The following is a 15287-nucleotide window of genomic DNA, read 5'->3' on the forward strand; positions in this document are numbered from 1 at the left end:
CCTTCAACCATCACCTTTCCAACCACCGCCACCAGCAGCACCCCAAACCCCACGTGGCTTTCTCCTGTGGCAACCGTGAGCATCATCTCCCCTCCACCTGGACCAAATGTATTCCCTGCTCCGATGTTTACGACACAGAAACAAGATGCTTGGTTGGTTTTCTTTCTGTTTGTTCCCACCCTGTCCCCCCCCCTTGCCTTTTTTTTTTTTAATACAAGAGCTGTGTATTTAAAAAATATATGACTTTTAATTTTAACAACACAAACCTTGCTGGATATTTTGTAAGAAAGAGTGTTGGAAATCAACAAAACCAAGTCAACTAATGTCCAAACACTGCACTGGCTCCAGGAATGGGGATCCGGTCCCAGGGCCTGGTGCCTGTGTCACTGCTGCTGCCCATGCTACAGTGGGATCAGGTCCCCTCTCCTTGCAGGCTGTTTGCTCCAGGCTGCAATGGAAAGACCACAGGTGCAGCACAGCACTGAGGTGAAAACGAGCCCAGCTGATGCACTGCAGCATCCCCAGACAGGTGGCACTCTCCCTCTTAAAACCGAGGGTGCTGGCTTCCACCAGGGCATGGCCCCAGCACTGTCACTGTCGGGGTCCCTGATGCCAGGCCAGCCACCACCCAGCCGCCGCTGAGGGATGTGCAGCTTTAAAGGAAGGTTGCTGAACAGGTTGAGCTCGAGCTCCATGTGGTCTCATCTCAAGACTCCGTATCCCTTTCCGTGACAATCCAGCTCGCCCACATCATCATCGCCTTGGAGAGCCTGCAAAGCCAAAATGAGAGCTGACATCAGACAAGAACCCCGCTGGGAGGACACAAAGGTGCCCAGGTAGGCCTACGGTGGGACTGCTGCTCCAGGAGGGACAAAGCAGAGCTCAGGTCCTGGCAGGGACAGAGAGGGACCAACTACAGCTGGTCCCAGAGAACCAAGGGCCAGGAACAGGCAGAGCACACCGAGTCCCTTGCTGCACTGACCTGATGGACTGTATTTGCTTGCAGAGCTCAGGACTGGGGGGCTCATATTTGTAGTGCGGTGGATTCTCATTCACGTACTGTGGAAGTGAAGGGGACAGTGAGTGTGGTGCTGGAGCACAGCTGGCCAGCCACAAAACAAGACCACAATCCTGTGATGTATCCCAAGACCTCGATACACCTGCAGCAGCTCTTACCTCCCTCCCTCATTCATTTCACCTGGAGACCTGGAAATGCCTTCAGCAAGGGCTGCTTCCCACCCTGCTCCCTGCTGAGCACAGCTGCACCTTCACCCAGAGTCACAAGTCCTCCCTCTGCCCTGCATGCAGCAGCTCTGCTCTGCCTCTCCAGGAGCCAAGAAAGCCTGGCACTGCATGCCTGCTTTCCACCACCCATCCCCAGCAGAGCCAAGTGCCTTGCAGACATGAGGAAGGGCCCGTAGGAGGCACACGAAAGGTGTGGGGACACAGAAAGCCTCAATAGGTGCCATGTGAGACCTACAGGATCCCAACCAACTGCTTCATTCTTACCAGCTGCAGATCTCTGTGCCGCTCTGGGTGGCAGCTGGGACTTCTCACTGACGATGCCTGCTCTTCTTCCTCCTTCTCTTCTTCATCCAGCTCCTCCTCTTCATCTAGCTCCAGCTCCTCTTCATCCAGTTCCAACTCCTCTTCGTCCAGCTCCTCCTCAATGGATTTTTCTTCACGCTGTGGCCTAATCTCCCTTCTGCTCTTCTTTGCTCTCTGCAGGCTCGTTACCTCCACCTTCCTGCCCACTTCTCTCACTGTGCCCTCACAGGGGGGTTGGGGAGGTTTTCTGTGCCGCAATCTACGGGGGGACCGACACGGGTGAGACAGAGCCTGACCACCTCCCACCACCAGCTTCCTCTTGGCACCCACAGCCCTTCTGGTCTTCCTTGGGGATTCTCCTCCCTTGTCTCTGGCATCACCCAGGTGATGCTTCTGCATATACACAGGGTAAGCTGTGCCGCTGGAGTCTGCCTGCTCCTGGTGAGGTGCCCTTTCAGCACGGGATGCCAAGTGGCCGCTGGGCAGGGCAGGAAAAACTGGAGAGACTGATAACACGTTGGCCTGAGAGTCCTCCGGCCCCAGTGGGACTCGAGCAGCGCAAGGGGCAGAGCAGGCTGCCTCTGCAGTTGATGTTGCCCGGGTCATGTCAGCCTTCACAGGGCTGATATTGCAGTATGAGGTGAGCAGAGGAGATGAAGTCTGCACTGAGTCATCCTGCAGCAAGGCCTGGGGAGAGTCGTGGCTACGAGGTTCCAACAAGTCAGGGGTGTTGCTGTCGGCAGCCACCTCCTGCTGGGCCTCTTGAGCACGTGGAGAGCTACACAGATGGGACTTCTCTGGTAACAGAGGAAAAAAAAGCAGAGTCACATTGAGCAAGGGGCGCTCTGCTGGTAGTAACACGTGGGAGCAGGAGCTGTGCTGGTATGTGAGACAGGGCAGGTGAGCATCAGAGCGGGCACGAGGAGATGGCACCCTGGGGACCATCAGGACTACTTTGTGACCAGGGCAAGTAAACCAGCATCGAGGAGGAGCTGCACGTCCACACAGAGAGAAGTGGGACCGTCTGCTCCCAGCAAAACGTGTGTTCCACACAGTGTGGAGACTGACCTTCTGGAGAGGACAGGGTCAAGGACATGGGGGGCAGCCTGTTCCAAGGGTTGTCCAGCGATGCCTCAGAGTCCTCTGATAACGCTGTTGACTCTGCAGCTGCAACAACCATGAGTGGGAAGTGACTGGGTTGAAGTGCAGGACCAAGAATGCTGCTGTCTATTCCCAGCCCTGCAACAGCTAAAAAAGAGTGATGAACTGCACAGACAGCACTCAAGGGGGAGCTCTGAAATCCTTCTAGCAGGCAAATCTGGAGTGATGGATCAGCCAGATTCCTTCTAAGGCCTCATTCAGGTAGCGAGGAGCCAGAGAGCAGGCAGGCAAGAAGGAAGTCCTTCCTGTGCACCCTTTTCCCTTCTCTTGCAGGGCTAGCAGAGAGCCTGGCCTCTTGCTGCTGAAGCAGATGCTGGGGCATGTAAACAGCAGCTGCCCCCTACATGCTGAGAGGTGAGAAACCTCACTGAAGCTATTCACAGACTGTGACCTGAGGGACTTGCAGCTGTATGCTGTCTCCTGGTGGCTGGAACACAGCCTGCACTGCCCGGGGCAAGCTGAAGGTGTGAAACTGACCCCCCCCAGCTCACTCAATGCTAGGAGTACTTGCTCCCAGAGACCTGGCTCTGCTGGTACGTCCTTCACTTAATGCAAAGAGAAAACAGGTTGAGCAGACTTCAGATGAAAATCCTAAGAGGTTGGATGGGATGTGTATGTCCCACTACTCACACTTGGCCTGGGGTATGACACTCTGATCGCCTGGCGCTGTCATTTCGTAGCCACTCTTCTCAGGAGATGCTCCACACGTAACTGAAATAAGAGTGGCACCACTGGTCACAGCCCAGCACGCTGCTCAGCCTTCAAAGGAAGCCTCCACTTTCTAGAGGGATCCCAGGCAGCTGACAGGACTTGTGGCATCTCAGCAGTGTGGGGATTGAGACAGCAAGAGAAACCAACCAGGCCTGTGACCTGCAGCTTTCAACGTCCCACCTTCTGTGTGTTGTGCTCAGAATATAACCAGGAAAAGGTCTCTTATTTCAACATCCTTGGGCACTGAAGTGCTGACCTGCACACCCTCCAAATGATGCCGCAGCACTGACCTGCCTGGGAAGCTTTGCAGTCGACCACTCCTTCCTCAGCGGGGATCACCAGGATGTTGGCTGGGATTATGAAGGTGTCCTCACGTGGCTGAAATGAGAAACATTACTTGGTTTTGTGCCACGTGGTCCCTCTCAAGCTGCAGCAGCTCACGCACAGCTGAGCACAGCCTCACTTCCCAGCAAACTTCTGCCCACTGCTCGTCCCTTTCCTCCTCCAAGCAGGGCCCCCACCACGAGCTGTCACAGCCCTGCCCCAGATGGTCACACAGGGATGGCTCTGCTCCAGGCCCCGCTCAATGCTTGGACTGACCCTTTTTTGAAGCTCTGCTTCCCACCGGGTCACAGGAAGCTTGTCTGCCTCTGTCGAGGGTGTCTCTTTGGGCACCTGCAAATCCAAGCACTTCTCAGCATTTTCCTTCAAGACCTCAAGCTGGTCCTGTGCTATCACTTCTAACAGCTGGGAGAGGGACGGCTCTGGAGCAAGAACACACGTACGTTAATGGAGAAGCTACCCCAGCTCAGGAAAATGCTTTTACTTTCGGCTACATGATAGAAACTTGTGGAAAGATGCAAAACTGCATTTCCTCTGCAACCAGAAACTATCTTTCCTTTCTCTCCCCAGCCACACAGGTCTTCACGACCCTTACCTGAGCAAGGAGTGGTGCCCACAGAGAGATTCCTCCTGCAATGACCAAGGAGAAAGCCAGTGTCAGAGCTGGGTGGGCTCCTGTGTCAGCGGAATCACATCCATGAAAGTGACCAGCTTTGAACCCTCTGCTCAGCGCTGTCACATCCCAGGGCAGAGAGTCCCACAAGGAACTGCCATCAAACACAAACCAGCTCCTGCCAGCTCACATGAAAAACATTCAGCGCCTTCACCCTCACACCGTGCGGTGTCTTGCAATCACCAGCCCAATACTTACATCCAGAGCTCCTTTATCTTCTGTAGCACAGAGGGCTCCTGGTTCCTACAACAACAGAGAAGCCAGTTATTGGTGGGGGCATTCCTTCCCATGCACATCCCTTCCATTCCTTCCAAGTTTGTGACACAAATCTCTCTCTTTCAGCAAGTACAATGATCTCTAACACAACCAGGTCACAGCAGCACATCGCTTAGCTCATCACTGGCAATGCATACTGCTGCACCAAGGGCTCCTGGCTTCAGTGCTATGTGGCAAACACTCTCTTCTCAGCTCCAGGGCAATGCTCAAGCCCCACAGCCCAGCACCCACAGCCCACACCCTGGTACATACACATTTGATGAATCCATCCTCTGCCTCTCCATGGGCAGCACGACGAAGCGCTGGGCGGTGAGATAAAACTCGCAGTCCTCCTGTTGGGACAAACAGAGTCTGTGTGATATGGGCAAGCAGTCACAGCTCTGCTCCCACCCACTTCACGACTGGTGAGCACCCACCCTAGCTCTGTTAACAACCTCGACAAGAGGCAGCCTGACCTCCCCTGCAGCAGGTTTTGCACCTTCTACATCAGCTTTTGCAGCAGCTTTTTCGTGGGCCATGAGCCAGGCTGGGTCAGCCTGAGGCCAAGGGGAAATGCCTGGATCTGAGCAAGGGGAGGGCAGGGAGCTCTCTGCCATGGGCTGAGGTCCACGCAGACCTCCTACAGTCACAGAGCCTGCAGCTCCAGAACAGCAAGAGAAAGCAGTAGGTGGCCGAGGCTGCTGCAGACCCTGGGGGAGATGCACCACGTCTCCAGGGAAGGCTCAGACCATCCCCTGTGCTGTCAAGTCTTCTTCACTGCCACACGGCTTGCCAGGACCTGAGCACTGGAGGGCCGTGGAGAAGAAAGGCCAGCCTCCATCCACCCCCAGCTCCATCATGCAGCTCTGGGAGCAGCTCAAAGCATGCAGGGAGCAAGGCAAGGTCAGGGAAGGAGTTAATCCCATTCATTGGAACACTTACCAGCTTGGCCTCCTCCCGGAAACACAGCGTGTACTTCTGCAAGGTGATCAGTCTACAGATAAGGCTGGAAAGCATGAGCTGCATGTGGGCACTAGGAAAAGAACAGAGCAGGACCATCTGGGAGAGATGAAGGATGAAGTCAGACCGCCCACACCCACCATGGGGCTCCCCTTACAGCTACACAACACAGGGGCACAATGGAACACTTCTCAGCGTGAGCATCGGGGACTGAGCTGCTGAGAGCTGCTTTCTACCCTCCCTCTGATACCAGCAATTGCTCCAGCTGGAAAACAAGGGGCTCATATCCAAATGGGGAGAAACCAAGACAGGCTGCTAGCACTGATAAGAGCCCAAGGAACCATGGTTAAGACGTCTGCAATCAACGCCTGCACATTGCAGCCAGCCACAACTGCAGCACCAAGTGCCTGCATTCCAGCCTAGCAGTAGCACCTCCTTTGCACTGACTTCCCAACCTGCTGCTGATTTAGCTTAACGCAACCTGCAGCAAGGCCAGGCAGGAGCCCCACTAGCAGCTTTGCAGAGCTGCAGTCCCAGCCACAGCTGATGGAACTCACTTTTCTTCTGCCTGCAGAGCTTCTGCTGTAACAACCACTCGGATGTAGTGGGAGCCGTCTGAGACTTGCAGGACAGCATCTTGCTGCACTTCGCCTTGGCCAGGTGCACGTGAGCCGCTCAAAACCTACAGAGCAGGGAAGGAAAAAAGCAGAATGAACATCACTCAAGGAACGGACAGTGCTCAAAGGCAGCACAGCACTCCTGAGGAGCCCCTCGGGATCCACTCAGCCATCACCGCAGCCTGAAGAGATCTCCCAGCAGGGAGTGGGGACTGGGCCAAAAAGTGGCCCAGAAACCACCTTTTGACACCCTGCTCCTGTAAGGAGGCATCCCTCCTTCATAACGTGGCTGTTCTGTGACTATCACAGCCAGCTGCCCCTCCTGCAGATCTCACACTCAGCATCTCATGGCATCTTCATCCTCTGTCTCCAGATCACAACACGAGGGTCTGTGATGCACCGGAGGGCACCAGGTAGAAACCCAGCTATACATGAACGTAACGGAATGATTCACTTATGGAACTCGTAGTTACGTGATGATCTTAACCTTCAGCCCACAGCTAAGGGCAGTTTAGCCCACTGTTCTCCACAATGCTGGCTGTGAAGCGGAGAAGACCAGCCATCCATGGGTAGCACAGCCAGCTCTCACCTTTCCTCCCAGCCAGACCAAGGGGCCACCAGGGCTAGCAGAGAGCATGCAAGGAGCCAGGAGTGTGGACTCAGCTCGGCTGATTGCCTCCCTTCAGGCTGCCCATCACAGAACCATCTGAGCTGGACTGGATGACACTGAAAGCTCCATTCTGGCTCCATTGCAGTGAACTGGGACAGCTACGCTGGACGATGAGCCCAGAGCCCCATACAGCCTGACTCTGTGTGCCTGCAGGGAATGAGCATCCATCACCCCTTCTGGGCAGCCCACACCAGTGCCTGGTTATTTAGAGTCAGTCTCCCCTCCTTCAGCTTGAACCCATTTCTCCTCATCCTACCACAACAGCCCCCGCTAAAAACCCACCCTCTTCCTTTATCCAGCCCTTTTAGGCCGCTTTATGGATGCAGCCCACGGTACAGCCGGCTTTCAGTGCTGTCACAGTCCTGCTGCCAGCCTCCAGGACCCCCGGCCTTACAGCAGGGCCGTGCCCCCCCTTCGGGTACCCACCCGCAGCACCTGCCCCGTCAACCACTTCTTCCCCTCCGGCTGCTCGTGGTTCACCAGCAGGCCGACGATCCAGGGCTGCAGGACGTAAAGGCCGGGAGAAGAGAGATTCCTACCGCCGTACAGCAACCTGCGCGGGGCGACACGAAGGGCCGCGTTTGGGGAGCCAGAGGCCGGCAGGGCAGCCCGGCTCCCACCGCCGCCGCTTTGGCCTCACCCGCCCTCGGCCGCCCGCTCCGCCGCTCCCTCCCCGCCGGGACTGCAGGCCGCCGCCATGGCCGCCCGCGGACCTGGAAGGGGAAGCGCTGCCGGGAGGCCGCATCCGGGGCGGGGCGGCCCGGCTCGGGCCTGGAGCCGCCTCGTGTTCTGTGGGGTTCGGGCTGAGGGCCGGACAGCGGTGGGGAAGGCAGCCGAGTTTATTGCTCTCCGAGTCCCCGTTTGCAGCAGTACCCCGGGTGCTGCTCACACCTCCCCATCACACCATCGAACCCAGCCGTCTCTTCGTCCCCACGCTGCAGCACTAGTACCCGTGGTTCAGTCACTGCTCCCTGTCAGCTGCTGGCAGCCCATGGCGACATGTTTGTGCTGCTCTACATGAATGGAACCTCCAACGGGAGCATCACTGCCCCCGTTCTACTGTAGTGCTGCTTTCTCTGGAAGACAAACAGGAGTTGGGTCCATCCCAGGGGTGCTCCTGGCCCCACCTGCACAGAAACAGAGCGAGGGTTGCCGGGACCATGATGGAACCATGATGGGACCACACTGAGATGGGGTGGCTGCAGTGTGCTGGGTGGGAATGCTGTCCTTCCATGGTGCATCCAGCCGAAGCTCGTGGCTGATAGCAGGGCTGGCCTTTGGGACGAGATCCCTTCTGGAGGGTTTCCAAGAAGTTCTGGGAGGTTCCCAGCGTGTAACATTGGCAGAAGGGCTGCCACCTCTCCTGGCTGTTGTGCACATTGAGGCCAATATGGTACACATAGTCCACCTCGGTCTATCCAGTCCCGAAGGACAGAGGCCCAAGAGGGAAGGTGGGAAGAGGCATCTCCGTGCAGGAATAGAGGTAGTTCTGGTGCAAAACCACGAGGCTCACATTGTGGTAGAGCAGAGAAGAGGGAGGTATGAAGAGCAGCAACCAAACTGCAGCCAAGTGCCTGCACGGGCGAGCTGGTTCTTGCCCTGCATCAGCTTTGGGAGCAGAGGTGGCTTTTCACAGGGCAGAGGACAGTGTGTATCACCACCAGGGGAGCATCAGCTGTCGGACCTCCCACCCGGGGCATTCCCTGCCCTGTCAGGACGCTGGGATCCCCTTCTGTCACTCAGCCACCAGGAGAAGTGGATCCAGGCTGTGGAGCAAAGCCAAGAGGCTGGCATAGTGCAGAGTTCTGTGGAGCAAAGAGCAGATGCAAGACCTCACGGGAAAGTGTGAGATAACTGAGTACTAAAAGGCACCTGCAGGCAGTGCGGTGTCAGCACACAGGCAGACGGAGCAGTATGGCTGGAGATCGTTTCCACTCCATTCTGGTGACTGGGGCCAACAGGGGCATCGGCCTGGGCTTTGTCCGGCACCTGCTGGCACTGCCAAACCCACCCGAGTGGCTCTTTGCAACTTGTCGGGACCCCAAGGGACAGCGAGCACAGGTGAGGCTGGGAGGGGATGGAGCTGAGGTGGGGGACAGCAGGGCTGGTGCAGGAGAGGGGAGGTGTGAAGGATCATGAGATGGATGAAGGAGCCGCAGCCCTGGGCCCTGTGCACATGAGAGCTGGGCAGGGATGGCAGAGGACAAGCTGTGCACAGTGCCCAGGGCTCCTTGGGGTCGGTCAGGGAGCTGCTTCTACTGCTTCTGCCTTTACCTGGCACTGTGTGCCACAGGGCAGGGGGCAAAGTGTCAGCCGTGCTGAACAGAGCGTGCCATAGGGCTCACATCAGCCTCTTTGACAGGAGCTGCAGCAATTGGCCTCCAAGCACCCCAACCTGGTCATCGTCCCGCTCGGTACGTGCCACAGCCGCAGCCCAAAGGCTGAAGGTCCCTCAGCTGGGCTCCCCGCTCTATGGGCTCCGCATCCTCCCACAGCCCTGCTGCAGGGGCTCTGTCCCAGCACTGTGCCTGCTGGCACACACCGAGGGCAGCGGGCACTCACCTCCCCACCTCGCCTCTGCAGAAGTCACCGATCCCGCCAGCATCAAGGCGGCCGCAGCCAGCGTCGGGGAGCGCCTCAAGGGCTCGGGGCTCAACCTCCTCATCAACAACGCCGCTGCTCTGAAGGCCAACTCGCTTGACACCGAGACACTGAAGGACATGTCCCAGGTGTACACCACCAACACCATCGCGCCCCTGCTGCTGGGCCAGGTACTGTGCTCACCCACAGCGCCAGGAACGTCCCTGTTCTGTGGCCCTGAGATCCTCTATGGCAGAAGGAAGGGGCTGGTGGGACGGGGCCCTGCTTTGCCTGGTGCTCATGAGCTGCTCTGAGAAGCTGTGGGACGGGGGCTGGTGCTGAGGAGCTGCAACCTGGAGCAGGAGGAAGAGGTGGGGAGATGGGGAAAGAGGAAGGATGCTGCTGATGGTGCTGGTGCCAGCAGTGCTGCTGTGGGAGGAGCTGGTCCTGTCCCCTGTGCGTGGAACCTTAATTCTCCCCTACCCACAGGCGTTCCTGCCCCTACTGAAGAAGGCAGCCCAGAGGAGCCCGGGCTCGGGGATGATCTGCAGCAAGGCAGCCATCATCAACATTTCCAGCATTGGGGGATCCATTTCTTCTTTAACTGGTTGGGATATAATGGAAATTGTCTCATACCGTTGCAGTAAGGTATTGCCACACTCTGTGGAGGGAAAATATGATTCTTTTCCCCCTGCCTGGCTGTGGGATCTGCAGGTGTCCCCGTGCTGCACCTTCTCATCCCCACCTGGTCCCTGTGCTGTCTCAACAGGCTGCTCTCAACATGCTCACCAGGTGCCAGTCCATGGGCTACCGGGAACACGGCATCCTCTGCGTCGCTCTCCATCCCGGATGGGTGCAAACAGACATGGGGAATGCAGCTGGAACCACGGTAAGAGCCTCCCCAGGTTGAGTCCATCCACAGCCCGTGCTGGTTTCCCATGGGAGGCTGCTGTCTCCCGGAGCCCTGCACCAACACCCCCAGGGGCCCTGCTCCATCAGCACCATGGCAGCTCTCCCTGCCCTGGGACCCCTGCGCAGCGCCAGCCCTGGCTCCTGGCAGCCCCCCCGCCCGGCTTCCCAGCTCTCAGCTCTTCCCAGGGCTCTGCTTCTGCCTTCCTGCAGCCAGGCTCCAGGGCACAGCCTGGGCAGCCCTTGGGCACACACGCCTGTGTTTCTCCCTCTGCCCTGCAGCCCCCGCTGACGGTGGACGCGAGCGTAGGAGGGATGCTGAAGGTGCTCTCCAACCTCTCCGAGAAGGACAGCGGGTCCTTCCTGGACTGGGAAGGGAACGTTGTGCCCTGGTGAGGTGCTGGCCCGGCCTCCTGCCTGCATCCTGGCAGTGGCCGCTCTGCTGCTGCCTCCCCTCTGCTTCCCCCTCAATAAACCCAGCTCTGAGAACAGCAATGCTCTTGGCTCCAACTGTCAGCACAGCAGGCTCTGTGGAACCCCATGGAGGTCAGCCCCTTCCCAGGGTGTCCCACCCCTCATGTGTGTGCATCAGCTCCCAGCCACATCCACTGCCAGGTGTCCCCTCAAGTGACAGTTGTCAGTGCTGGGAACATCCCTTCCAGAAAGGCCAATACCTGCCTCTCAGGAGGTGGGCTGCCCAGGGCTGGGAGCAGCACAGTTGAGTTGGGAGCAAGGGTTCCCTATGAGGGCTCAGGTCGGGGTGGGATATAGAGTTATGCAAAGTTAGGATGCAGGGCACCAAGTGGCTGCACGTGGGGTGGGGAATGGGGAGAATCTTTTGCCCATGTCTGCGAGTGAGGAGGAGTGACATGGGTGGGCTGAGCTGGCATCACCAGGGCAGGCAGTTCCCTTCCCAGTCCAGGAAGGCCCCACAGGTCTCCTGTGAAAGGCTGCCCAGCACCTTCAGAATGCCCTGCATGCTGCGCTCCACTGTCATGGGTGCCTGTGGAAGAGGAAAAGGAACAGCGTCACTGCCACAGACACTGATGGGCAGGGAGAGCTGCAGGGACTGACCAGTCTGGAGGGTGCAGGGGAGCTGCTGTACCCCTTTGTCCCAGCTTGAATAGGGCTGGCTGCCCATAGAGATATTATTCCTTCTTGCCAGCCCACTGCTCTCCGTGTAAGGGACAGGGCTGGCAGCCAGTGTGCCCTGCCAGCCCCAGGTGGCTGCAGAGCCTCCACCTCCACACATAGAGCTGCAAACCTCAGTGCATTCCCAGGGCTCCAGCTTCACCGAGCAGCAGGGACCCAGCAGCCGTTCCTTGTGCTGTGTTCCCCGCACAGCAACGTACCTGCTCCGTCCCCATGTCAGTCTTCACCCAGCCAGGATGGATCGCCGCACACAAGATCCCTTTGTCCCTGAGCTCTGCAGCCAGGCACCTGGTCACCATGTTCTGGGCAGCCTGGAAGAGTCAGATAGCATGAGCATGGCCCAGCTTGGTGCTCTGAGTGCTCATGCTTGTAGGACCAAGCAAGAGATGCCCGGAGCAGGTCCATGGGCTCCATGGGGGACCATCCCCAAATCCCCACCCTGCCCTCTCACCTTGCTGGCACGGTATGGGTACATGGGGGCCTCCAGCACACCAAGACAAAGCCCGATGGAGCCCACTTTGGAAGACATATTGATGATGGCAGCCCTGCTGCAGCTCAGCCCTTCCGTCCCTGCATTCTTTGCCGCCTTCTCCAAGAGCGGCAGGAACTCCTGGCAGACAGACACACATTAGAGCTCTGTTAGTACAGACCCTGGGTTTCAGCCCTGCTCTGGATGTCCTCACGCCATGATTACAGGCCACAGAGGAGCAGCCCTAGCCCACACACACCTTGGCAACCTGCAGGGGCCCCACCACGTTGACTGCAAACGTGGTGAGCATCTCCTGTGCATCCACGGACTGCAGCGTGGCCTGCGAGCCAACACCGGCATTGTTGATGAGCAGGTTCAAGCCCTGGCCCTTCAGATGAGTCTCCACAGCCTGCACGGCTCCACGGATGCTGGGCAAGTCCACCGTGTCTGCAGGGCAAAAAGAGGAACGTGACTGCATTTACTGTATGGATTTGAGGGGTTATTTGGTAAGTGCTGCCTGCAGAAATGCTACAGCTACACCTGTGGAGACTTTCTCCGAGCGCCATAGGTCCTGCTGTTGTATTGAGGAACTATTCGTTATGTTACTGACTTCCATTCTGATCTTTCCTGGTTGATACCCACTCTGATGGGTCATTCAGAGTGACCTTATCATCTTCCAGCATGCTAAAATAGATCTTCCACCACTATCCAAGATACAACATGCAGCCTTTGCTTTGCAGACTTTGATTCCCATCCTTCTCTTATCTACAGATGCTTCAGCCCCGGCTGTGGGTCCAGCCCCCTACACTACATAGGAGTGGTATGTTTTAAGTCTGTGTTTTCTTCCTTAAGGTTTGCTTGTCAAGATCTGTATCCCATGAGGGATGCTTGCCCCACAGAAACGTCCCTCATTTGTTTAAAAGGAGACATCCAAACACCTCACGGATCAGAAACGAGCCTGGTTAGACCAACAGTGAACACTGGCAATACAGTTTTATGTCACAACCACACCAGCAGCCCTTAAGGTCTGTGACTATTGACCAGTCTCAGTGCACACATGCTTTGCAGAACCTGCTGTGGGCAGAATCTGGGAGCCAGGTCCCTTATTGGAACATCCTGCCCCCACCTGACTTGGATTCTCAAGTTTGCACAAGACTGAATTAGCAAAGATGGGAAGAGCTGAAGACGACTTGTTCATCCCTTGAGCACCAGAACGGCCCTTTTCTAGGGCATTTTGAAGTCGTCTGGTAGGCTTATGGTGGTGGCAAGCAAGCCTCAAATCATCTCATAAAGCATTTGAGTGACCCGGGGGTTAAGTATCCATAGGGCAGCATAGATTTTTGGAAGGTTACTGTTGCCTTATGAAAGCAGCATCTTTTTCCTGACACCCAGCTTGAATTTGGAGTTGTTTGTGATTTTGGGCTTTGACCTCTGTGCTGAGCCACTTGGACCCCTTGGAGGGGCCTAAGCCTGTTCAGGTGCTGCTCAGCTCGGGGCTGCTGCTGGTACTGAAAGCCTTTCCCAATGTGCTGGGGAGCTGCTGGGGATGCAGCCATGGGATTCAAGAGGACACTTTGGACATCTCATTGCTGTGCATTGCAGGGGAATTGGACTAGATGACCTTTTAGGGTCTCACCCAACTCATGTGGTTTCATGATTCTATGGTCTCATGCAGGAGATATCACAGCAAGCTTTCTGATGGCTTCTTTTTTGGATGATGAACAAGCAGAGCTCCAAGCTCCATTACTCCAGGTGTCATTCACTGGCTTGGGTGAATGATTAATTTCTGTGTTTGGAGTGGCTGAGTCATTGCTCCAAGGGAGAATGGGGCCAGGCATGCGCGACAAGCACGTCCCTATTGCTACACCAGTCTAATTAGCTGAAGACAACTTCTTCTCTCCACAATGGCTGAAATGGTGCCTACAAAGCAAAACGCACGCCCAGATCCTCAGCCTTCAGATGGAAGAAATCAGGGGATTAGAAAGGGAAAGAAAGAAATGGAGAATGGAAGGATGCAGAGGGCATTTGGGAGTTAATTTCTTTCATCTCTGGAATGCGTGCTGGTTTGAAGTAAGCCATTCCCTTACACGGAGGAAGACAGCCTGGAGCAGAACTCCCTGCAGATGAACACCCCATCTCTGGCAATGCAAAGTGCCATCCTCTGCTGCTCTCCCTTTTGTCCCCCATGCCCTTGTCCTCTCCTGTTCTGCTTGTCACTCAACCTGGCAGACATCCCAGCTCACCAGGCAGCAGCCATACAGCTGCTACCACCAAGGTCTGGCAAAACCATCCAAAGCTGTGCCCCCACGTGAGTGGAGGGCACAGGAGAGGGAGGAGGAGCAGTGCCTTATGCAGGAGAGGGGTTGCACTGTACCTAGCTGGATCAGCTTGATGTTGGGGTGCCGGGCGGCTAATTCTTGCAGGGCCTGGAGACAAAGGCATGGAGCAGGGGGTTAGAAGCCACCGGCAGCACTGCTAGTCTGTCTTCCCACCCGTCCCATCCTTGTCCCCAAGAAGCAGAGCGTGGTGGCTTTGCTCTTGCTGGGGAAGCTGCCAGGTGAAGGGGCAGCAGGGAGAAGGGGATGGTTGGCTCAGTGTGAGCACCGAGGTCATGGGCACCACATGGGCACAGCCCACCTCGCTCCCACCCTCAAAGCACCCAACCAAGCTCCCAGCAGACACCCAGGAGGGTCCATGATACCCCTCACTCCCCTGGCTGGTAGACATCCCCATGCACTGACCTTCCCTCTCGGACCAGTGGCATCACGGCAGGCAGCAAAGATGTGCTGTGGGGGTTGGGGGCTGGCAGCGAGCTGCCTCACCAGCTCCAGCCCAATGCCCCGGTTGGAGCCCGTCACTAGAACGCTCTGAGCCAGCATGGCCATCTCCAAGGGGCTGAGACAGTCCCGGTGGTGACAAACAGGCTGCTCCCAGTCAAACTGCCTCCTGCTTGGCATGAACAGGAGAAAAGGCACAGCCCAGGGAGTGGCTTAGGGTACCTATGGGGACAGTGATGGTGCCAGCAGCAACCTCGGCACCTTGACTGCCCTGGGACTGGGGCGGGCACATGTTGTGGGTGATAGTTCTCCTTGCATTGCCAGCTCCCCGAGAATTGACTTCTTCTGCAAAGCCCCAGATCCCAAATCCAAGCAACCACAGGAGAAGGATCACATCCATTCAGAGCTTGGAACTGCGCTCGGAAACGCAACCAAGAAATGGAAGGGACATAAGCAGGTCCTG

At 56.9% G+C, this 15287-nt stretch overlaps 3 protein-coding genes across 5 annotated transcripts; 1 reads left to right on the forward strand and 2 right to left on the reverse strand.

Annotated features, from left to right (window-relative positions):
- Positions 1–632: 632 nt before the first annotated feature.
- ACD (ACD shelterin complex subunit and telomerase recruitment factor) lies at positions 633–7746 on the reverse strand. 3 transcript variants are annotated; one of them, XM_072346473.1, is made up of 14 exons: positions 7578–7746; positions 7364–7490; positions 6208–6332; positions 5633–5723; positions 4964–5043; positions 4634–4678; positions 4358–4529; positions 4021–4095; positions 3711–3798; positions 3340–3420; positions 2617–2715; positions 1510–2345; positions 983–1059; positions 633–770 (listed from the first exon to the last, which is right to left on the reverse strand). In XM_072346473.1, the coding sequence occupies exons 1-14, from the start codon at positions 7634–7636 to the stop codon at positions 707–709; spliced, it is 2019 nt and encodes a 672-aa protein (XP_072202574.1). In that variant the 5' UTR covers positions 7637–7746; the 3' UTR covers positions 633–706. The 3 variants fall into 3 exon arrangements, with proteins under 3 accessions (XP_072202574.1, XP_072202573.1, XP_072202575.1); XM_072346472.1 differs by having other exon boundaries at positions 4358–4553; XM_072346474.1 differs by having other exon boundaries at positions 4021–4184; positions 4358–4392; positions 7578–7743.
- Positions 7747–8724: 978 nt separating this feature from the next.
- Positions 8725–10919, forward strand: LOC140257374 (C-signal-like). The gene is made up of 6 exons (XM_072346660.1): positions 8725–8998; positions 9300–9351; positions 9521–9708; positions 10007–10165; positions 10287–10406; positions 10709–10919. The coding sequence occupies exons 1-6, from the start codon at positions 8852–8854 to the stop codon at positions 10820–10822; spliced, it is 780 nt and encodes a 259-aa protein (XP_072202761.1). The 5' UTR covers positions 8725–8851; the 3' UTR covers positions 10823–10919.
- Positions 10920–11315: 396 nt separating this feature from the next.
- LOC140257390 (C-signal-like) lies at positions 11316–14932 on the reverse strand. Its single transcript, XM_072346681.1, has 6 exons — positions 14789–14932; positions 14422–14473; positions 12307–12494; positions 12030–12188; positions 11779–11889; positions 11316–11429 (listed from the first exon to the last, which is right to left on the reverse strand). The coding sequence occupies exons 1-6, from the start codon at positions 14930–14932 to the stop codon at positions 11316–11318; spliced, it is 768 nt and encodes a 255-aa protein (XP_072202782.1).
- Positions 14933–15287: the final 355 nt, after the last annotated feature.

The sequence above is a fragment of the Excalfactoria chinensis genome, chromosome 11 (genome assembly GCF_039878825.1).
Source record: "Excalfactoria chinensis isolate bCotChi1 chromosome 11, bCotChi1.hap2, whole genome shotgun sequence".
In the NCBI taxonomy this organism is placed as follows: domain Eukaryota; kingdom Metazoa; phylum Chordata; class Aves; order Galliformes; family Phasianidae; genus Excalfactoria; species Excalfactoria chinensis.